Below are 22,865 nucleotides of genomic sequence, written 5' to 3'. Positions count from 1 at the left end.
GGCATCTCACATTGTGTCACTTACTGCATATGCCAGACCTTATGTCAACTTGCAGCTATTGACTATAAATGCCTATGTAGTGCTTATGAAGGTGTTATGTATGTTCACACTGTGTGTGTGACTGCAGTAAATCGGACACCACAAGCTGACACTAATCTCTTTCTATCTTTTTCTATGTCTTTTTTGTTTCCTTAATTTCTTTGTGTCTGTCCGTCTGTCTCCTAACCCCCCCCCCCAGCTGCCACAGCAACTAACCCTTGACCTCTGTACCCACTGATGACCCGCCCATCTCCGCCTGTGGCTTGCTCGTTGCCATGCTCTGGACAACAGCCACGCCCCCCCCCCCAGGAGTCACCTCTGCCAAACCAACCAGAGACCAGCGCCATGGTAGTGACCCTTCAGGACTCAATCAGGACCCAGTCACCAGCCATGCCCACCCAAACACCACACTATCAGGCCATGTGCCCCTTCTATAGGAACCACTACATCAAAACCACCCAATCACAACCCCCCAACCAAACCCCAGCCATGCTCTCTGCATTGGTCAGATAACCTGTCTCTATACCTTGCCCTGCAATGAGTCGATTTGAAGCTATAATATTATAATAATTAAATAATAATAACAGTTATATGTATGATCATAACATATTCATGCCCACTAAGCTAGTCTGACTGTCCCTGTTCTCAAACCCTCAGCGGGGGTCTAGAGAAACCGGAAGCACCTCGTTTTCGGGGGGGGAAAGCAGAGAAGAGGCGAAGCCTAAAAAACGGATGCTCACGGTTTCTACCGACCCACTAAGTGGTTTATTTTACGCCAGCTACTTTAGGTTACCGTCACACAAAATGTTACTCAGATCTGGTTTAATAGGTCACACCAGTTTCACATGATGTCCTCTCTAAGACTAGGCTTTTATACCATGCCTGCCTTTCTACAGTGACCTGAGTCAATCTAATGGGTAAGATCACACTTCTCCAGGTGCTACAGAGTGAAGAGTCTCAACCATAACGTTTGCTTTACCAATACAGTATTATATAAATCTGGAAAACAAAGTGCCTTTATTTATTCCAATAGAGAGATATGTCACAGACCAGAGCAGCCTTTTTATGATGGGTTTATATTCTCCATGAAACACGTCTCAACAAAGTGAAAGAGATGTGGTGTATTATAAAGAAACCAACTCAATGTTGTGGCTTCCCATAAGCCTTTTGGATTTAGAATGAAGTGCCAAAAAGGGTCGGTTTCTTCTGTTAGTATAGTAGGACCTCCTCAGAACAGTGTTCATTTTGTGTGTTTATTTTCTTTGGGGGAATGATGTGTATACTTGTGTGTCTGCCTAGAGAACACACCCTATTGTATAGTGTTGTGTCATTAGATATGTGCGTTACATACCTGAGCTCCTAACTCTCCTCTTGCCCAAGCGGTTGTTTTTACTCCACACAAACCATCTCATTCAAGACAAAACATCTGTTTATAATGTATTTTTTATATGATATTTTGTATGTGAGAAATAACATTAAATGATGTTTTCTGGTAAGAACAGTATGACTTACTATGGAGATTTATCTGATTCAGTTTAAGAGCAAACTTTGCCTACAACCAATGTGCCATTCACCAAGTGTCCGGAGAGTTTTTTCAAGTCCTGATATACTGGAAGCCTGGACGTATTCTGGAAAATTGTTGTCTATCAAGTTAATCTCAGTGTTGCTTACCTTCTGGGCCTTCTCTATGTAGAGAGTCGTTATTAACTGTAGTACTGTATATTAATCTACTCTTTGTGTTAACTGACCAGTCCTGTACTGTTAACCTCTCTACTCATATCTGCCTCTGCCTTGGTTTCTTTAAAACATAAACTGTGTGAATCTGAGAATTAAAAAGTGTGTTGTTGATGTTTAACTTTTTAAAAGCTGGTAAAAAAAATAACTCTTTGTACTGAAAAACAAAAACATTATTAAACTGGTAGTTGTAAAAAACTAACAAACTTTGTCGCTTTTTCTCTGAAGCTTCTAAAGTTTCCAGTGAGCTTCCTTTCAGCATACTAATCTTAAACACTGCAGATACTTTTGGAATACACTTAAATTCTTTAGAAATACAGTACACTAGACATGCACTTGGTCCCTCTCCTCTCTGTCTCTCTCCAACTCCGACAGTCTGAAGCAAATCGATTGTGCAACTTACCCTTACACACTCACTCATACCTACCCACACACAAAAACATGCACACACATCTGCTGAGTGAATTATACTGGAGCACTGTGGCTCTCCCTAACGTACATTATCTCTCTCATTCAACGGTTAACTACAGGAATGTGCCATATTTTAACTGCTGTACACACTCTCTCCCTCTCTGTCTTTCTGTCTCTTGCTATATATATATATATATATATTATATAAGACTGCACTGACAGAGCTACACCCAAGCACAAATACCATATATAGACTTAAAAAAATACTGCTTTGACTGAGGGCTGTCAGTGAGTTGTTCACTATCTGCCCTCTCCCTGCCCCCCTCGGGGGGTAGGGAGCTTATTGAGCCCCAGGCTTGGCTCTGGACCTGGAGCCTTTGCTCTGGATACTGACCCTGCAGCTGTAGGAGGAGAAATAGCATGATCTGGCAACTCACTGAACTAGAGGGAGCCTGATCTGGCAACTCACTGAACTAGAGGGAGCCTGATCTGGCAACCCAATGGACTAGAGGGAGCCTGATCTGGCAACTCACTGAACTAGAGGGAGACTGATCTGGAAACTCACTGAACTAGAGGGAGCCTGATCTGGCAACTCACTGAACTAGAGGGAGCCTGATCTGGCAACTCACTGAACTAGAGGGAGACTGATCTGGCAACCCAATGGACTAGAAGGAGCCTGATCTGGCAACTCACTGAACTAGAGGGAGCCTGATCTGGCAACTCACTGAACTAGAGGGAGCCTGATCTGGCAACTCACTGAACTAGAGGGAGCCTGATCTGGCAACTCACTGAACTAGAGGGAGCCTGATCTGGCAACTCACTGAACTAGAGGGAGCCTGATCTGGCAACTCACTGAACTAGAGGGAGACTGATCTGGCAACCCAATGGACTAGAGGGAGCCTGATCTGGCAACTCACTGAACTAGAGGGAGCCTGATCTGGCAACTCACTGAACTAGAGGGAGACTGATCTGGCAACCCAATGGACTAGAGGGTTACATTCCTATGGATGGAGTTTGGGCCAAATGTGAGCGATTGGGAATGAGTGAAAGAAAGAGGGAAAAGAAGAAAGGCCAAGGAAGAGGAAAAAGAGTTTGCCTTTCTCCCTATCCACTTTTCCTACTGCGTCATTCTCCCATTTGGGGGTTGAGGCAGAGGCACCTGTCAGAAACATCTAAAACTCTGTCTGTGTGTGCGCTCTTGATTTCTGCTGATCCTGTTTTGTTTGTAGTTTTATGACATTTATCCCAGGATCTCTAAGACCATCGCCACACCATCTGGTAAACTACTCTCCTCTCTGTCTAATCTAGCCTAGAGCCAATACTAGCCCATGGGGGCGGGCTAGTATTGAATAACACATTCCAAAAAATTGCACAAAAGACAGTCACAAAATAAATAATAAGAAACAAGGTTTTGAAGTGTTTGTCCTTTATCTAGGAGAAATAAGAAAGCTCAGGAAATATTTGTATATGTACACTTCATGACCAAAAGTATGTGGACACCTACTCGTCAAACATCTTATTCCAAAATCATGGCCATTAATATGGAGTTGGTCCCCCCTTTGCTGCTGTAACAGCATCCATTCTTCTTGGAAGGCTTTCCACTAGATGCTGAAACATTGCTGTGGGGACTTGCTTCTAATCAGCCACAAGAGCATTAGTGAGGTCGGCACTGATGTTGGCCTATTAGCGCTGGCTCGCAGTCGGCGTTCCAATTCATCCCAAAGGTGTTCGATGGGGTTGAGGTTAGGGCTCTGTGCAGGCCAGTCAAGTTCTTCCACACCAATTTAGACAAACCATTTCTGTATGAACCTTGCTTTGTGCACAGGGGCATTGTCATGCTGAAACAGGAAAGGGCCTTCCCCAAACTGTTGCAACAAAGTTGGAAGCATAGAATAATCTAGAATGTCATTGTATGCTGTAGCGTTAAGAATTCCCTTCACTGGAACTATGGGGCCTAGCCTGAACCATGAAAAAAAGCCCCAGACCATTATTACTCCTCCACCAAACTTTACAGTTGGCACTACACATTGGGGCAGGTAGCATTCTCCTGGCATCCGCCAAACCCAGATTCGTCCGTCGGCCTGCCAGATGTTCCAGAGTCCAATGCCAGCGAGCTTTACACCACTCCAGTATGGAATTGAGTATGGTGATCTTAGCCTTATGGCTCTTCGGCCATAGAAGCCCATTTCATTAAGCTCCCCACAATCGGTTCTTGTGCTGACATTGCTTCCAGAAGCAGTTTGGAACTAGGTAGTGAGTGTTGCAACCGAGGACATACGATTTTTACGCACTACGTGCTTTTTTGGGTAGGCTGAACTAATTTCATACATCCATAAAAATGTTTAACAATGTTTAACATTCAGATGAGTCCCATGACACTTGTGGGGTCGTAGAGCACAATGGAGAACACCATCATGTTCATGAGAATCTCCTCTTTCCACAATGAGGTCACATTAGTTTGTAGACCAAACAGTTAGGACGCTACAAACAGAAGTTGGCACATCAACGGAACCGATTTCAGACAAGTTCCCTGACACTTGTGGAGCTCGTAGAGCAAAACGGAGACGACCATCGTGTTTATGAGAGTCTCCCCTTTCCATAGAGTGGTCAATAGCTTTTAGGTCAAACCGTTCGGACGCTACAGACCTTTTCGTGAGACGACCAATTTTCGGGATGTCTCATGGACTGACAAACACATCTCTAGCTCTGCCACCTTTCACTGATGCGGAAGTGCGACATAGGCAGATGCGGTGGATTGAGACGGCTCCAATGCAAAAAAGCTCTAGCTTAAACTGACGAATTTTGATGGTGATTCTTTTATTATGTTACTTAGATTCACTCACCGGCATCAATCGACACTAAGGGGGTTAAGGAGACAAAACCTTATTTTCTTGTTGCCGCGACTACAAGCATACACACCAGGGTCCTGTAGAGGCTCCTTTCTGTACTGGTTTAGTTCAGCTTTAGTTTAGCTTAGAGAAAAGAGAGAGAAAGGGGAGATAGCAAAGTTAGAAAGAGAGGGAGGGGGATCCAGCAACAAGTTTGCATGTGGGAGAGGGAGAGAGAGAGAAGAAGATAAAGATGAAGCTATTATTCTCACATACAGCATTTTTTGTTGTTGTGCACCCTCCTCCCTCCTGGTGATTGGCTGAGGGATAAACAAGCCTCTTGGCCGGACCATGTCTGTGTGTGTGTGTGTGTGTGTGTGTGTGTGTGTGTGTGTGTGTGTGTGTGTGTGTGTGTGTGCGTGCTCATATGCGTGTGGGTGTATGCACGTGTGCGTGAGACTGAATAGTGTATTGTAGGAGGCCAGCGGGTCCACCGGGCTCCCATGCAGAGACAACAGTTACTCACAGACTGTGCCAGGCAGCTTGAATACACACACACAGAGAGACACACACACACACACACACACACACACACACACACACACACACACACACACACACACACACACACACACACACACACACACACACACACACACACACACACACACACAGCAACAATGACAATCTTCATCGTTCCACTTGTCCACTTGGACTCGGATGAATACACAATAACACAAGGCTGCTACAGTGACTGCATCTAAATAAGTTTTGTTATTTGTGTTTTTTATTCTCACCACAATAAATTCATTCAGAATTCCTCTCACCTGTGACAGATGGCTGTACTGTCTAGGCCTACATACACATTTGTGTGTGTGTAGGTGGATGTGTTTAACTATACTTAGACCAGAAGTCCGAACAAGAATAGTAAACAAACAAAACTTTGACCAACTGGGGACATTTTGTGTGTCCCCACAAGGTCAAATGCTATTTCTAGGGGGTTTAGGATTAAGGTTAGAATTGTGTTAGGGTTAGAATTAGGTTTAGGGTTGGGGTTAGGAGCTAGGGTTAGTTTTAGGGTTAGGAGCTAAGGTTAGGTTAGGTTTAGGGTTAGGTTTTCGGGTTAAATTTAGGGTTAAGTTTAGGGTTAGGGTAAGTGTTAGGGTTAGGGAAAATAGGATTTTGAATGGGACTGAATTATTTGTCCCCACAAGGTTAATTATACAAATCACATTTTATTGGTAACATACACATATTTAACAGATGTTATTGCAGGTGTAGCGAAATGCTTGTGTTCCTAGCTCCAACAGTGCAGTACTATCTAACAATTAACAACAATGCACAAATCTAAAAGTAAAAGAATGAAATTAAGAAGTATATAAATATTAGGACGAGCAATGTTGCATTGGCATTGACTAAATACAGTAGAATAGAATAGAATACAGAATATACATATGAGATGAGTAAAGCAGTATGTAAACATTATTAGAGTGACCAGTGTTCCATTATTAAAGTGGCCAATTATTCCATGTGTATGTATACAGGGCAGCAAGATAGAAGACTGTATGTGTATGTTGTCTTGTCAAAGCAAAACAGAGAAAGAGTAAACCAAGACCTGACAACTCACACACACTAAAGTCTAATCAAAGAGAGTACTGGTGGTCTCAACAGTCTGGTCACAGATGAAAGGGGAATGAAAGGGAAGATGAAAGGGGTTACCCAGCTAACAATTCCAGGGAGAGAGAATGTTTTTGCAATGTTACCCGTAATGTTCCGCTGATGTTTCAGTGTCCAGTTTCTGTTAGTTAGGGGAATATTTTATTGACTGTATGTTAGCAAAAATCACCTTAGAGAACCTATTTAGCATGTTTTGGTGTTGGAGTTCTAACTAACTAGCTAGTTAGCAAGCACATGGTGTCGCTCCCGCCTCCCGCCTGATGTACTAGCGACCGGTAGACAGTGTCCTTCGCCCCCGCAGGTCGGGCACTGTTTTCCCACAGTTTTGTAAACGAATGTGAGGGCACGTGCGTGGCGCGGAGCAAAGGGCACTGCCTAACTCAGATAATACTTTTATCTGGGGGGGGGTTCATGAAGGAACCAATGTGATGCTCGAGGGGGCTGCGGGAACGCCCACTTGTAGGATTGTCCCAAATTATGTGCTGCAGTTGCACACTATTAAGAGGGTATGTCATATGCCTACCTTTTATTACTAACTAACGAGTCACATGACACCGGAGAGGGAAAATGGCTAATTGGGCCCAATTTGGACATTTTCACTTTGGGGTGTACTCACTTTTGTTGCCAGCGGGTTTCGACATTAATGGCTGTGTGTTGAGTTATTTTGAGGGGACAGCAAATTTACACTGTTATACAAGCTGTACACTCACTACTTTACATTGTAGCAAAGTGTCATTTCTTCAGTGTTGTCACATGAAAAGATATACTCAAATATTTACAAAAATGTGAGGGGTGTACTCACTTTTGTGAGATAATGTATCTCTCTGTCCATTCTTAGCCTGTAATTTTGGTAATTTGTGTGGTATTAAAAAAAGATTATGCTAAGTCCTGCAAATACAATGATAGATTCATGCAATGCTTATAAAGGAGATCTTTCCACCTAATGTCTACGGTGGTCTGTGAACCCACAACCTGCTCCGCAGCCCTGTGCTCTATCAAAATTCATGAAATATTGACAGGACGAAGAACATTTTCTAAAACTGCCTATCTAAAGCTCTGGTCTGTCCAAGAAGTGAGTGTAAATGCTAGATATGTTCTCTGCTATCCACTTTGTTTAAATTATTATTTTTGTATAGCTAAGGTTTTTTTTTTCAAGCGTACAGGGAGGATTTAGGTAAAATATATTTTGTTCAAACAGGTCCGATTTTCCCCATGTAAACCTAATTATAAATAACGTTCACTCCCTAATGACCTAATGAGACTCTCAGGGGAACGTTCTTTAAAGTTGTGAGAACTGTTGTTGTTAGCTGGGTTGTTATAATCTTTAGTCTGGTTTTTTTGGTAACGGATGAACTGGCGTTGAGCGCTTTAATGTTACTTTGCTGCCATCTAGTGCAATGTATCGTTACTTTAAGTGACCATGTGATGTCGCGAACTGTCACACTCACAAATGTATTTTGATATTTTGCTTATAGCCTCGTATCAAATGCAACCATAGCTCAATTTCACCCGTTTTACGTTGAGTAATTCCCCTCAATGCAGTGCCAAAGATTTGTATAACTTTGCTTAACTTTCAGGTCTGCGTACGTATTCGCCTGTCAGTGGTCGCTTTACGGTAGATCGTGGAGGTCAGAGAAGCATGATGAAAAGGCGAACCCAACCATAATTTACAAAAAGCTGATAATTGCAATATCTAACTACATACAGTAAGACAGTGTACAACACTATTGAAACGTAAACATATTACTGCGTTTTAGATACTAGGAAAATTCGCCAACGTTATTGCTTTTGGCTTGCATCATCACGTTTGGTCAGCTAGGCTAATGTTAGCTAGTTAGTTAGCTAGCTAACCCAATCATCATCTCCAGTCCGAAGCGTTCGCTGGGTGAGTCTCCAGATCGTCCCCATACATGGACAATAACGCCCCTCAGTCGGGAGGGAAAGGCGGCCTCGGGAGTCTCTTTGGAGGCAGCGAATACTCCAACACAGAGCTCGCCGGTGTCCCATGTAAGTGCCCTTGCTAATTGATGTTGGTGGTAGCTAGCATACTAACTAACGTTAGCTAGACAAGGCCAACACTGGCCGTCGTTGACATCAACTGAGGTTGCTGTATTTTCTACATAGTGACTGGAATGAGCCCCCTGTCGCCTTATCTTAATGTTGATCCCCGGTACCTCGTACAGGTAAGAAATGCTAGTTAGTAGAAGTTGACCTCACTCAATGAATGGACATGTAGAATTGATTTGTGACATTCCCACTATCAAGTCGACTAAGATAATAGATGTTAACCTGTGTGTGTTTTCCAGGACACAGATGAGTTCATCCTGCCAACAGGGGCCAGTAAAACTAGAGGGAGGTTTGAACTGGCCTTCTTCACCATCGGGGGCAGCTGCATCACGGGTGAGACATTCCCTCCCTCCCTCAGTTTCTCTGTCTCACCCTCTCATCTCTTCTCTCTACACACAGAACTCCCCTTCTCCCATATTAAGTTATGATGTCTGCTGGTTCTGTATCTGAGTCTCTCCCTCTCTTGCCCCCTCCAATCCTAGGAGCTGCGTTTGGGACAGTGAATGGTCTGAGGATGGGGTTGAAGGAGACCAGAGAAATGGGCTGGGCTAAACCTCGTAACGTCCAGTAAGCACCACTGTGTTCCTCTAGTAGTCTGTGGCTTTAGTGTTATCACGTTGGAGACAGGTTTTATCCATGCTAATATAAATGTTCTATGGCAGGGGTATTCAACTCTAACCCAATGAGGTCCGGAGCCTGCTGGTTTTCTTTTTTACCTGATAATTAATTGCACCCACCTGGTGTCCCAGGTCCCTGATTAGAGAGGACCAATGAAAAAACACCGTGGAACTGGCTTCAAGGTCCAGAGTTGTGTTTGAGGGTTCTGTGGTAGGGTGCTCTATATACTGCTCTCACTTATCTGACCTCTGACCTTGCCCTCCTCAGGATTCTCAACATGGTGACCAGACAAGGTGCATCCTGGGCCAACACTCTGGGCTCTGTTGGTGAGCACTTCTTCCCCTCTCTTCCTCCTCCTAATCTCTTCTTCTTCACCCTGGCTAACCCATGGACCAGGTGTTTGGGTGTTTTGTCCCTAGTATGTCTATATTAACCATGGGGTGTGCATGTGTGTTTACAGCATTATTGTACAGTATATTTGGCGTGGCCATAGAGAAGGCTAGAGGAGCAGAGGATGACATCAACACTATGGCTGCTGGGACTCTCACAGGCATGCTGTTCAAATCCACAGGTGTGTGGCCTGTCTGTGGTTAGTCTATGGTTGTGTCTCGTGTGGGGCAAGAGTGCAACGTAGTGCCCTAGAAACCCCATCTGTCTCATTCAAAACTTGTGTGTATTTCAGGAGGGCTGAAGGGAGTGGCGCGTGGTGGTCTGGTGGGGTTGGCCATGTCTGGTGCCTACGCTCTCTACAGTAACTGGGACCATATCAGAGGCGGCTCCTCTTCTTCAAGTCTCTACTGAACACATCCCTTTCTATTGCGTTCCATCCAAAATTCCACCTTATTCCCTACTTGGTGTACTACTTTTGGCCAGAGTCTCAGGGAATAGGTTACCAATACTCAAACCCTCCCATAAATATCATCAGCCCCTTGTTCACTTCCTGACTTGAGAGGGTTCTGGGATATTGGAGGCATGACTGAGATGTCATTAAACCATGGACTAAATGACCCCCAAGAAACACCCCTCTCTACACACAACTGCCCTTGCTGCCCCCCAGCCCTGTCCTTCTGGGTTACCTCCCTTCTCACCCACACAGATCTGAAAAGGCCCCACGCTATTTCCAAGGGGTTTATGTGTTATTGTATTGGGAACTGTTTTTAGAAATGTATCTTTTGTTATATTATTAAATGCTACGTCTAGTAGCCTGGAAGAGGGAAAGAGTCATGTAAATATTATGTCCATGTTAAGACTATATGCTAAGTAAATGGATACTGGGGCCCTGTTGTAATCATTTTTACATGCCTCCTCCCTCCCTGTGAAGTAATCACTGATCTGACATGGCTGGAGTGATGAAAACAATTCAGTGGAAATCGGTTTACAGCTATTCAGTCATGTCTGGTCAGTGATAACTTCAAGGAGGGGAAGGATGGATGTATCTGAACGTCTCGGCTGGTGTTACTGACTGGTTATTTTACGAGGTTGCCCACTTGACTCAAGACTGTGTTAGCCCCCTGAGGTAAAGCCAAATGGTTAGTACAGGGAGCGAACGCAAGGTTACTCATCTAAGCATGGTTCATTGAACCACCTCTGCAACACTGGTCTAAGACCCAACCAGAGAGCTGCTGGAAGCCATGATTGTAGTCCTCTGCTTTCATGTGACTGGGTTGTAGTCATTCAGATACAGAACAAGACTTCTCATGAAGCTGAAGAGCAAAGAGACATTCATTCCAGCACACACCCTACCAAGGACTTACAATCAGTACTGTTGTAATGTATTTATTCATAGTGGGTACTGTTTTCCTGTAAAGAGTTGGAGTCGATGCTGGCCTGTCTAAAAGTTACTTCCAAACAGTACTGGAAGTGTCTGTATTATCTCTGTGTCCTTGCCTGTTAGCCCACTGTAAGAACAATACAACAAACATTCAAAATGAGAATATGTTGCCTTGGGTCTTTGTCAGTTGTGCTCATGCTGTTTGTGTGGTGAAAGCCTGTAGGTGGGGTTAGGGGTGGGATATGCTATTGTGACTGACTGGGTTTGAACCCAGATTGTGTGCCCGCTACACTATTTGTATCAGTCAGTAAGCTAAACTAACAACAGTAGTGTTCTACAGTATATTTGAAAGAAGAGGTTTACAATGTTCTGCTTTTTCTGCCAACTTTATTGGCTGACAGACTGCATGATGGGAGTTATAGTCAGAAAAGAGTACAACCAGGAAGTGGAACATTGGTTGGGGATGCGGTAGAGGTCAAGGTGTCATACGTGCCATACAAATTGCAGATACTGTACGTTCCTATGTTCCTTTGCATGCACCAATGAAATGGGGTAACATGATTCTGAATGTAACATTTAAGGACCAAATGCTCCAGACGAAATCCATAGGTTATAGACATAAAACAACAGTGAATTGTTGACTTGAGTGTGATTATGAAACAAATAGTCCATAACATACACATTAAGTGGATGGTGACTAGAGTACTTTCAGAGACACAAAGCCTGAATAACACAGAATTTAACACAGATTACAGCATCGTGACAGGTGGCTTGATTTAATGAAATGCTGATGATCAGTACAATGTTGATTGTAAAATGTCTTCATTCAAATTTTGTCTGATGTCACTGTAGTGACTTACAGGTTATGGACACAGAGGAGAGGGGGGTGTGGCCTGAGGCAATATGGTATCTCGCACAAAAAAAAAAAAATGCTATAGTTTTGGGGGCGTGGAGGGGTTGTCAGGTTGTGTGTGGTCTAGTCTAGTGCATGAAGATGTCTCTGATGCGCGTAGCCTCGATCCAAGGGATGTAATTGGCGGTGCGGGTGAACACGCTGGGCTTGTTCTCCACGGTGCAGCCAATGGGGCCAAAGCTCACCACACCGTGCACCTCCCACCTGTCGCGCCCCAACTGGCACAGCAGAGGACCGCCCGAGTCACCCTAAGAGGAGAGGGGGGGATAAAACATTGTTAGATCACATTCCTATGTTAATACTAATGCTGCGTTTATAACAGCTCGTAAATGTGTAAATACCAGCATGCAACTGGGAAAAATCTATTTAAACGCCCTTCCGATTGGTCATTTCTAGTGGGAAAACCATCTATGATCTCTGAGGTCTGACTTTGCCGACATGCTGAACTCTGCAGTTAAGGAAATTACCACGATAACAGCATTTTCAGCAGTTAAATGCAACAGACCATTATTTATATATTAAAAAAAAGATCTATTAATGTATTTTTAACACTATAATTTGTTTTACGAGCTTGATAGCTGTACTTTTAGTTTATGGTTGACGCAGCTTGTTTGCCATTAGCCAATCGGCATACTCAGTACAAGTATGTAATTCTTCCTCCTCCCTTTCTCACTCGGTCTTTCCCACTCCTCTTTCTGTCCCACCCTTCCTCAGTCCCCTCCTTCCCTACCCTCCCTTTCTCTACCTGGCAGGCAGCAGGTGGTCCTTCTGTGTCTCTGAAGCCGGCACAGATCATGGAGTCCCTGACGCGGTCTCCCCAGAACTTCTTCTGACGGCAGGTCTTGATGTCGATGATGGGCAGACGGGCCTGGTTCAAAGCCTCAGCCAGAGACACGTTCTCCTTCCCACCTGATACAGACAGGGACACACCACAGGATTACCTTTAGGCAACATACTTGTTTCATGCCTATTGAACCCCTTGTCAATGCTCTTATGTCTACAATCTTAGTTCTAACATAAGTGGTCATAGGGAGAATCTCAATTGCATACTCCTCACGTCCTCACTCCTCACCTTCTTTTCAAAACCCATTGGATGAGAAAGCCAGAGGTCCCTCCCCTCTGATCATCTCCAATGGGTTTTAAAAAGGAGGCGAGAGGATACGAGGAGTATGCAATGAGATTCTCCCAGTGTCTCCATTCAGCCTCACCCTCCTTACGCTGTGTGCCTCCCCAGCCTCCCCAGCCTCCTCCTCTCCTCCCCCTTTCATCCCCCCTTAACTTGAGTGTCTACCCAGACAACCGCACCACTGCACCTTTCTCCCCCTCTCCTCTCAGTCCTCATCCCTAGTTTCATCCAACCTCCTCCCCTCTCCTCCCCCTTAATCATCCCTCCTCCTTACCCCGAGTGTCTCCCCAGCCGGTCACCCAGCAGTATTGTCCTGGCTTCAGGCTGATCTGTTTGCGCGGCAGGCATGCATAGCGTATGTGGTTGGTGGGCACGATGTCGGTGGCAGCCTTGACCAGGGCGATATCATAATCCAACTCGCTGTGCGTGGGGTAACGGAAGTGCTCGTGACGGTATATCCTCTTCACCGGGATAGTCTTTTCGGCTGTTTCAGAACGTTTCAGCTGGTGCTTCCCCAGGACAATCCTCCAACTCCCAGCATCCTCGGCTTTACCCCTGGGACAAACAGCATGGTGGGTAACTGAGATCACGCAGGGTTCAGAATGTAACTGTCTGTCACATTATACACAGGTAGTCTACTATTCCTTTTTGGTGGTTTCTCAAGATGTATTGTCTCTTTCTAGTCTAAACCGAGTTATGGTGTAGGTGTTAGACCGTGGTCCTTTTGAGACAAGTGTTTCATTTTAAGCTCAGTCCAATAATGCTGTGTGCTACCACTCATGGAATGGCAAGTCTTACTTCTGGAAGCAGTGAGCAGCAGTGAGGACCCAGTTCTTGTGGATGAGAGTTCCTCCACAGACATGGATATAGTGCTTACTGCCTCTGGGACGAACCTGAGACACACAGAACACACACATTTGCCATCAACCCACAGGCAAGATCTTCCACTTAAAGTAACTGTCCAGTGTTTTCAGATTTATATGAAATATGCACTACATTTAATTGCAATATGAGTGAAATAGTTTTGCTTCCAATTTTTTTTAAATTAAGTATGATAAAATGCAGCTCTTCTGTGTTGGAATGGTGTATGCGTACCTCAACAACAGAATGGTGTGAGCATATGAATACCAGTGGCGGTCAGTGCCGTTTCAAATGAGGGAGGACACATTTTTATTTTAATATGTGCCTTATTTCTATTACAGCATATTTGATTGCTGTCATTCATATTCCATTCACCCAGCTCAATGTAACATCAATAGGTTTAGGCTACTACATGATACTCAAATGTTTCCCTATACCCATCATGAGGTTGCTACAACCTAGCCTATGAATGAAAGTTTACAACGACAGTGACACATTCAATACATTCAATGCATCTAGCGGATCTAGGGTGTAATCATTAGTCCAACAATTGCAAACAATCGTTTTTATTGGACAGATTCAGGTATGTTTATCCCCGCTTCGTTCTGTTTGCTTCTGTTTAAGAAACAATATTCAACAGAATCGGTGGAATGAATACAACCCTGATCACCCTCAAGCCAGTTCACTTTCATAGGAGCCACAAACAAACAGCGTGATCACTTCACATCTACGCGCTCTCCTCCTCTCACCTTTTCCCTTCGCTTGTGGACTTTAGTGCACAACACAACAGGTCTGTGACCAGACAAAAAAACCTTTCCAAGCCAAACCTTCATACCATAACCACTAACCGTTGCACACAGTCTATATCGTTGTCACCATATTAACTAACATCATAGTCAACATAGCTAGAACTAACACATTAGTAAACCCGCTACAATCATGTAGTATAGTCTACAGCAAGCAGTTTAGCAATTACACCGGCAAGCCCTTTTGGCAATAAATTAATAAAACCAAAAGCTTACCTTGACTTGGAAGAGTTCCAGTGTTGGATAGCCAGAGAGCTAACATAGCATCCCTCTCTGTTTGAGCCAGGTGTTTGAGTAGGCTAAACTAGCTAGCTGCATTCGCTAGCCAAGTAAGTAAAAGTGAAAGTGAAAACAAATATACAACAAAACTCATCTATCAACCCTGAGCTTCGACTTTTCCCACATGATGACCTCTAACGTCACCTTAGTAGGAAATGAGCTTGATAACAGCATTTTCGGCAGTTAAATGCAACTAAAAAACATTATTTATCAAAAGCAATCAATAAAAATTTTTTTAACACTAATTGGTTTACAAGCATGACCGCTGTACTTTTAGTTCATGGTTTAAGCAGCTTGTTGGCCCTGAGCCAATCTGCGTTTTTCAACAAGTTCAAAGCACCTGAATGCAGCCAACTTTACAACTTCAAAACGGGTAATTCCCACCATCCCACTTCTTTATGATGTTATAGGCTAGTCAACATAGACTAGTCTATAACACCTCATAGGCAATTAATAATTGCATTATTGTTTTCAAGTGAGTACAACATTTTACTCTAGGCTGTAAACTGCAGTGAAAATGTAATTTGCATAATGGCTGCAAAAGCCCTGTGATTTGAATGTTTCATTTCATTCATTCCATTTGGATCAGTTGTGGGTCTACTCTCGACAGTTTATAAGGTCTAGAAAGGCACAGTAGCAGGCCAGTCTGGCTGTACTTCTCATACTGAGATGCGCTGTCTGCTTCAGATCTTCATTCTCCCAAGTCGTCCTATAATAATGTGGCCACATATGCTCCTAGCAGGCCCAGTTATTCAGGAAAACTTAACACGCTCTGCCTCCTCCACGATCCATGGAGCATTCCTCGTTCACCTAGAACCTAACGCTTCAGCCTAACTATTTGTAATTTAACTTTTTAAATGTATTACCTTTTGTGTGTGGTATAAACGCAACCAGTCACAATGTTGTAATCTGATTAGGTTACTTCAAAAGTCTCCTGTCGGCTATTTGCGCACATTAGTCCAAAATATAATTCCAGCATCCAAACTGTGCAGCAGCCATTTGATGAATGGAAAGACACATCTGTTAAACACCAAAAAGTTGAATGACATTCAGAGATAGTCAAGCCAAGCCTTCGATACTGGATAGGGAGTCAACAAACCATGATGTTGAAGCGCCCGAAGTCGGTACAGAAAGCTGTTGGTGGAAAATGTGTTGCATATAATTTTTTTAATTATAAATATAGAATCAAAATGTTGAAAATCAGATTTACCCCTAGCTGATCATTGTCTGCAGCCATTTCTGATCGTAGTGTAATGAAACAGACAGCGAGAGTGAGCTCATTCGTGGTGGTCAGCAAACCCTCGACCTTCTGGCCCATAGCCCTGCGTGGCATCGACTGTGCCATAAAGTGGCAAAGTTGATATCCACGTTTAAAAACACAGGGTTGGTACAGTTGTTATTCGTGGTTGCAAACATTATTTTGAGTTCATTCTATGAGAGGGGAGGGTGTGCAATTTTGTTTTTACAGTAGAAGGAGAAGGTCATGGTAAAATATTTTTTTATGTTGGGGAGATGGGTGCTTGTTTATGACACCTCGAGTTGGAGCACTCTACTGAGCCCTTCTCCTGAATCCAAGTGTTTGACACTGGGGAGGGGACCAGTAACATTATTATCAAACTTTATTAATGCATGAGCAACATACATTTTTCATCCTTTGGTCATCCTACTTCGATCTGGTTTGATCTAAATATAATAACATTTGATGAAAAAACATGATTTTGACTGTGCGGGACCTTTAAGTCAAATTTTCACTGAGTCCCCCATTGGCATCAATGCACGACTATGTGAAAATTCGACATCCTGAAGTTAGCAAGTAGATAAGTATGTTCATGGATTGATTGGTTTATTGATTACCTGTAGGGAGACCTGCCATGGCCAGGAGTGAGGTCTGGCCTCGTTCCCAGAGACGATCCGTTCAGCCATGTTAGGTTTATAGTGGGCCGTGCCACAGTCCTTAGGCCAGTCTATAGGAAAGAAAATACACAGGAACTGTCAGTACAGTCAGACGAATACTGATCCTAGATCAGCCATGCCACAGTCTGTGAGTCAGTTTAAGAATCATCAGTCATTTACAAAGATCAGAGATCAGGTCTGAACAATTAGAATGATAAAACACATTTTTTTAAACTTCATTTTAGTTATTGGCCCAAGTAGGAATGGTTGAGGTCAGATAGATTAAATGTGATGGAAAGGCAAAGGGGTAGCGAAACAAGTAGTTGTAGATTGAGAGAGGGAAAGCGGTGTAGTCGCTGTTAAAGGGATAATCCACCCGCAGAAATATAAATCATGAAACTCCTGTCAATTTGGTGAAAGCCTATGTTCTATCAGGGGGTAAAATAGCAATATCCCCATGATTTAATTTCTAAGTGGTCAATCGGTGGTATCAGGAAATAGCTATATAGTTCTGTCACTGGAGATAGGGGATAAGACACTATCACGTATCATAACCCTTTCAAAACAAATACCTGCACTCCAGATCGCCAAATCAGATAATAGATGGTATGGGCATACTTGTCTAGAACACATCCATCCGTCTATATCATCATAACAAAGTGTATATTTTATACCAGAGCGCCGTAAGATTAATGGCCTTTCTTCCTTCAACTATCATGCCACAATGCGGTTTACTCCTCTCTTCTCCCTGCTAACAGACTCGCAGGCTCCTTGCACGTTGCCATAGCAACCACATAGACTCAAAGTCGTGAGCTAGAAACGCGATTAACATGGTGAGATTCTATCTACAACTAGCTAACTACTTCACATGCTGATATTGACTTTGGTATTAGTGTGTAGGCAGTTACGTTTTCTAACTAGCTCCCTAGCTAGCCAGCCAGCCTGTCCATAGAGAGAGCATTGCATTGTGGGTTTTGAAGTCGACTTTTCGCATGTTGCTTCCTACCTTATTATGACGACGAAATGCAACATTCACAACATATATTGTTATAACACATTTCCATTATTTGACAATGTAAATCATAAGAATTTGTGGTTTTGAGTGGATTATTCCTTTAAGATGAGTGTGTGTATTCGTGTGCTGGTGCCCATGTGTATCAGTGGAGGCTGGTGGGAGGAGCTATAGGAGGACGGGCTCATTGTAATGGCTGGAATGGAATTCATGGAACGATATCAAACACATGAAACATATGGAAACCACGTTTGATTCCGTTCCATTTATTCCATTCCAACCATTACAATGAGCCCGTTCTCCTAAAGCTCCCGCCACCAACCTCCACTGATGTGTACGTGTGTATCTGGCTCACCCAGGTGCAGGACTTTGTGCTGGGCCTGTCTGCCAGGGGTCAGGGTGTATGTGGCGGCAGGCAGAGGCGACACACACAGCAGCAGCAGCAGAGATAGGAGCGGAGACCCTGGAACATCAACCATCTTCAGCAGAATCACTGCCTCGCGCACACAGCACGCTATTTATATAGCACTGGACAAACACATACACACACGCTCACATACAGGCATCCAATCGCCTGCACATACTCAGGCATATACATACACACACACACTCATTCACAAACTAATATGCGCGCATGTACCTACGTATGAACACACACACACACATTTTCCCCAGGGACAAAGATGACTACAAAGCCCCAGTGCTGGATTGTTCTCCTGCAGCCAGGGGCTTCGACAGCAATGGATAGGGGCTTCTGGGAGGCCCATCAGCACTTTCAACACAGTCACATTCCCACACACACACACACACACACACACGCATTCATACATGCGCATGCATGAACACATACAAACAGGCACAACACACTCCCTTGGCGGCAAACATAGGACAAACATGTAGGAAAAAAACAGCCTCTACTTTACTCGCTACTCGCCCCATGACGAACGTAACCCCATCAGCCCACCTGATTCTGTGTCACGTGACCCGGTGACCTGTACCCTCCAAACCCAACCCCCATGCACACACACAGTTGATCAAATCATCACTCTACACATTTATGTCTACAAACTATTACACCCCATTACCTGTAAATTATTTCCATCACCAGGCTTACTTCTACTCATCTAAACATCTACCGAACTCTAAATCTTCTCCAGTTAACCTCTATAACCTCTATAACTTATCCAAACCTCCCTAGGGCTGTGGATGGATGAAGTGATCCTATACAGTTTAAGTATGGCTTGCACCTAGGCCCAGGACTGTACCACTTTCACCACACAGGGGGTATGAAAGAGAGAGAGCTTTGTTACTCTTCATAACAAATACAACTACCGTGTTTGTTCGTTAATAGTGAGATATGACTACAGTAGAAGCAGCTAGTGAGGTGAGGTTTCAGGCCTTTACTACGGTGAATGACAGGGAATGTGCCTGCTCATCTGAACAGTAGCAGAAAAACAGGGCCTGAATGAACTGAACATACAGACTTACTCACACCACCATGGTTCACCAAGTTTACAAACACTCTGTGTGTGTATGTGAGTGTCTGTGTGTTTATTTTGAGAGGGTGAGTGAGTGAGTGAGTGAGTGAGTGAGTGAGTGAGTGAGTGAGTGAGTGAGTGAGTGAGTGAGCGAGTGAGCGAGTGCCTATGTACATGTATGTGTATATACTGCAAAGTACAAAGAATACATATGAAAGTAACATCAGTGAATGTTTTGACAGGATATTTTAATACATTAAAATTTTTTTCCTGTTGGAGATTATTTACAATAATCCATGGCATCCACACATTCACATATCCATGCTTACTGTAATGCAGTGCAGGCAGGCAGTAACACATATTGACATTAAGTGCTGTTGTTTCTGGGATCCTGGACCTACAGTTGAAGTCGGAAGTTTACATACACTCAGGTTGGAGTCATTAAAACTTGTTTTTCAACCACCCCACAAATTTCTTGTTAACAAATTATAGTTTTGGTAAGTCGGTTAGGACATCTACTTTGTGCATGACACAAGTCATTTCACTTATAATTCACTGTATCACAATTCCAGTGGGTCAGAGGTTTACATACACTAAGTTGACTGTGCCTTTAAACAGTTTGGAAAATTCCAGAAAATGATGTCATGGCTTTAGAAGCTTCTGATAGGCTAATTGACATAATTTGAGTCAATTGGAGGTGTAGCTGTGGATGTATTTCAAGGCCTACCTTCAAACTCAGTGTCTCTTGGCTTGACATCATGGGAAAATCAAAATAAATCAGCCAAGACCTCAGAAAACAAATTGTAGACCTCCACAAGTCTGGTTCATCCTTGGGAGCAATTTCCAAACGCTTGAAGGTACCACGTTCATCTGTACAAACAATAGTACGCAAGTATAAACACCATGGGACCACACAGCCGTCATACCACTCAGGAAGGAGACGCGTTCTGTCTCCTAGAGATGAACATACTTTGGTGGAAAAAGTGCAAATCAATCCCAGAAAAACAGCAAAGGCCCTTGTGAAGATGCTGGAGGAAACAGGTACAAAAGTATCCATATCCACAGTAAAACAAGTCCTATATCGACATAACCTGAAAGGCCGCTCAGCAAGGAAGAATCCACTGCTCCAAAACTGCCATAAAAAAGCCAGACTACGGTTTGCAATTGCACATGGGGACAAAGATTGTACTTTTTGGAGAAATGTCCTCTGGTCTGATGAAACAGAAAAAAAACTGTTTGGCCAAAATCTCAAGATATCAGTCAGGAAGTTAAAGCTTGGTTGCAAATAGGACTTCCAAATGGACAATGACCCCAAGCAGACTTCCAAAGTTGTGGAAAAATGGCTTAAGGATAACAAAGTCAAGGTATTGGAGTGGCCATCACAAAGCCCTGACCTCAATCCTATAGAACATTTGTGGGCAGAACTGAAAAAGCGTGTGTGAGCAAGGAGGCCTTCAAACCTGACTCGGTTACACCAGCTCAGTCAGGAGGAATGGGCCAAAATTCACCCAACTTATTTTGGAAGCTTGTGGAAGGCTACCCGAAACGTTTCACCCAAGTGAAACAATTTAAAGGCAATGCTACCAAATACTAATTGAGTGTATGTAAACTTCTGACCCAATGGGAATGTGATGAAAGAAATAAGATCTTAAATAAATCATTCTCTCTACTATTATTCTGACATTTCACATTCTTAAAATAAAGTGGTGACCCTAACTGACCTAAGAGAGGGACTTTTTACTAGGATTAAATGTCAGGAATGATGAAAAACGGAGTTTAAATGTATTTGGCTAAGGTGTATGTAAACTTCCGACTTCAACTGTAGATGTTATTGCAAACCTGAACTGGGGTAGTATCCTTTCCAACCCAACATATTTTTCACCTACTGGCAGATATATTTGAATACTAACATATATAAAATGTATATAAAGTAGTCAAAAACAACAACACAGCAGTAGGGAGTCCAGTGTTAGGGTTATTCAGATGCCTCTTTTGCCCTTTAGACTGCACCCCGCCAACCTCCAGTGTTAGTCCCATACAGTCATTGGTTAGTCTAATAACGTGATCATGTCCACCTTCTCAGTGTTCTTCCAGTGTCATTCATTGGGGTTTGAGGAGCGAACACATCGCTTCAGTGACTTCATCACTCCTCCACTCTTCTTCCTGCTCTGCCCACTCTCACGGTATGACGACTTACGAGACAGCCCCGGTGTCCCCTTTTCCTCTGTCTCTTCCCCCTTCAGTCCTCCCTCCCTCTGTCCTCCTCCCTTTCCCTTTCCATCTACTCCTCCCTCGCTATCTCCCTCTAACTTTCCTTCTTCCTCCCTCTCTATCTTTACCCCTCCCTCTGGTTCTCTCTGTCTCTGTCCTCTCTCTCCCTCTACCTCTCCTCCCTTTCTATCTCCATATCCTTCTCCCTCTTTTTCTCCCTCTCTGACTCCCTCTCCTTTGGTGTCAGCCTCAGTCTCTATGGCAGCAGTCGCCACGGTATTAATCGATAATGCCATTGGGGAAGTTGCCATGGCAGTGGTCTTTCTTTTGGTAGTGACAGGGGTTGAAAGGGTAGCTGTTTCCATGGAAGCGGTCTTGCCCTTGGTTGTCATAACAGGGGTTGACGGGGTAACGGTTTCCATGGAAGCGGTCTTGCCCTTGGTTGTCATAACAGGGGTTGACAGGGTAGCAGTTTCCATGGAAGCGGTCTTGCCCTTGGTTGTCATAACAGGGGTTGACGGGGTAGCGGTTTCCATGAGAGGGGTTTTGTTCTTGGTTTTAGAAATGATCTTAACCCTTGATTTGCTTTTTGTCTTCGGTTTGGTTTTGGGAGTGGTTTCTGTGTTTGTGTTGTCTGTCCTGGTCTTGAGCTGCAGGTGTTTCTGGAGGATAGAATAAGATAAGGTCAGAGAAACAACAGTTAACGTATAAAAAACGATGAATATATAGATAAATATAGAACAATACACTACATTACCAAAAGTATGTGGACACCTGCTCGTCGAATATCTCATTCCAAAATCATGGGCATTAATATGAAGTTGGTCCCCTTTTTGCTGTTATAACAGACTCCACTCTTCTGGGAAGGCTTTCCACTAGATGTAGGAACATTGCTGCAGGGAATTGCTTCCATTCAGCCACAAGAGCAGTAGTGAGGACGGGCAATTCATCCCAAAGGTGTTCGATTGGGTTGAGGTCAGGGCTCTGTGCAGGCCAGTTAAGTTCTTCCACACCAATTTAGACAAACCAATTCTGTATGGACCTTGCTTTGTGCACGGGGGCATTGTCATGCTGAACAGGAAAGGGCCTTCCCCAAACTGTTGCCACAAAGTTAGAAGCATAGAATCGTCTAGAATGTTGT

At 43.7% G+C, this 22,865-nt stretch overlaps 3 protein-coding genes across 7 annotated transcripts in view; 2 read left to right on the top strand and 1 right to left on the bottom strand.

Annotated features, from left to right (window-relative positions):
* The window catches only part of LOC106589438 (protein quaking-B), a 16,762-nt gene extending 14,787 nt beyond the window's left edge, over window positions 1–1,975 (top strand). For both annotated transcript variants that reach the window (XR_006762570.1, XM_045710213.1), the window contains exon 8: window positions 239–1,975. Coding sequence is in view for 1 of the 2 variants with exons in the window: in XM_045710213.1 (XP_045566169.1) it covers window positions 239–261 (23 nt within the window). In the remaining variant the exon portion in view is untranslated. The remainder of the gene's footprint in view (window positions 1–238) is intronic.
* A 6,134-nt stretch (window positions 1,976–8,109) lies between these two features.
* Window positions 8,110–11,308, top strand: timm23a (translocase of inner mitochondrial membrane 23 homolog a (yeast)). Its single transcript, XM_014179424.2, has 7 exons — window positions 8,110–8,696; window positions 8,814–8,872; window positions 8,996–9,089; window positions 9,239–9,323; window positions 9,642–9,700; window positions 9,835–9,945; window positions 10,057–11,308. Exons 1-7 carry the CDS (start codon window positions 8,600–8,602, stop codon window positions 10,173–10,175), a joined length of 624 nt encoding a protein of 207 aa, XP_014034899.2. The 5' UTR covers window positions 8,110–8,599; the 3' UTR covers window positions 10,176–11,308.
* A 586-nt stretch (window positions 11,309–11,894) lies between these two features.
* Window positions 11,895–18,697, bottom strand: zgc:112285 (chymotrypsin-like elastase family member 2A). Of its 4 annotated transcripts, none has more exons than XM_014179420.2 (6): window positions 18,391–18,697; window positions 16,985–17,094; window positions 13,983–14,077; window positions 13,459–13,739; window positions 12,804–12,967; window positions 11,895–12,306 (listed from the first exon to the last, which is right to left on the bottom strand). In XM_014179420.2, exons 1-6 carry the CDS (start codon window positions 18,512–18,514, stop codon window positions 12,127–12,129), a joined length of 954 nt encoding a protein of 317 aa, XP_014034895.1. In that variant the 5' UTR covers window positions 18,515–18,697; the 3' UTR covers window positions 11,895–12,126. The 4 variants fall into 4 exon arrangements, with proteins under 4 accessions (XP_014034895.1, XP_014034897.1, XP_014034896.1 ...); XM_014179422.2 differs by lacking the exon at window positions 18,391–18,697 and adding an exon at window positions 18,030–18,256; XM_014179421.2 differs by lacking the exon at window positions 18,391–18,697 and adding an exon at window positions 17,596–17,972.
* Between the last annotated feature and the right edge of the window lie 4,168 nt (window positions 18,698–22,865).

Source organism: Salmo salar, chromosome ssa28 (assembly GCF_905237065.1).
Source record: "Salmo salar chromosome ssa28, Ssal_v3.1, whole genome shotgun sequence".
NCBI classification, from domain to species: domain Eukaryota; kingdom Metazoa; phylum Chordata; class Actinopteri; order Salmoniformes; family Salmonidae; genus Salmo; species Salmo salar.
Note: the sequence above shows the minus strand (reverse complement) of the source record. Positions and strands in the feature narration are given on the sequence as shown.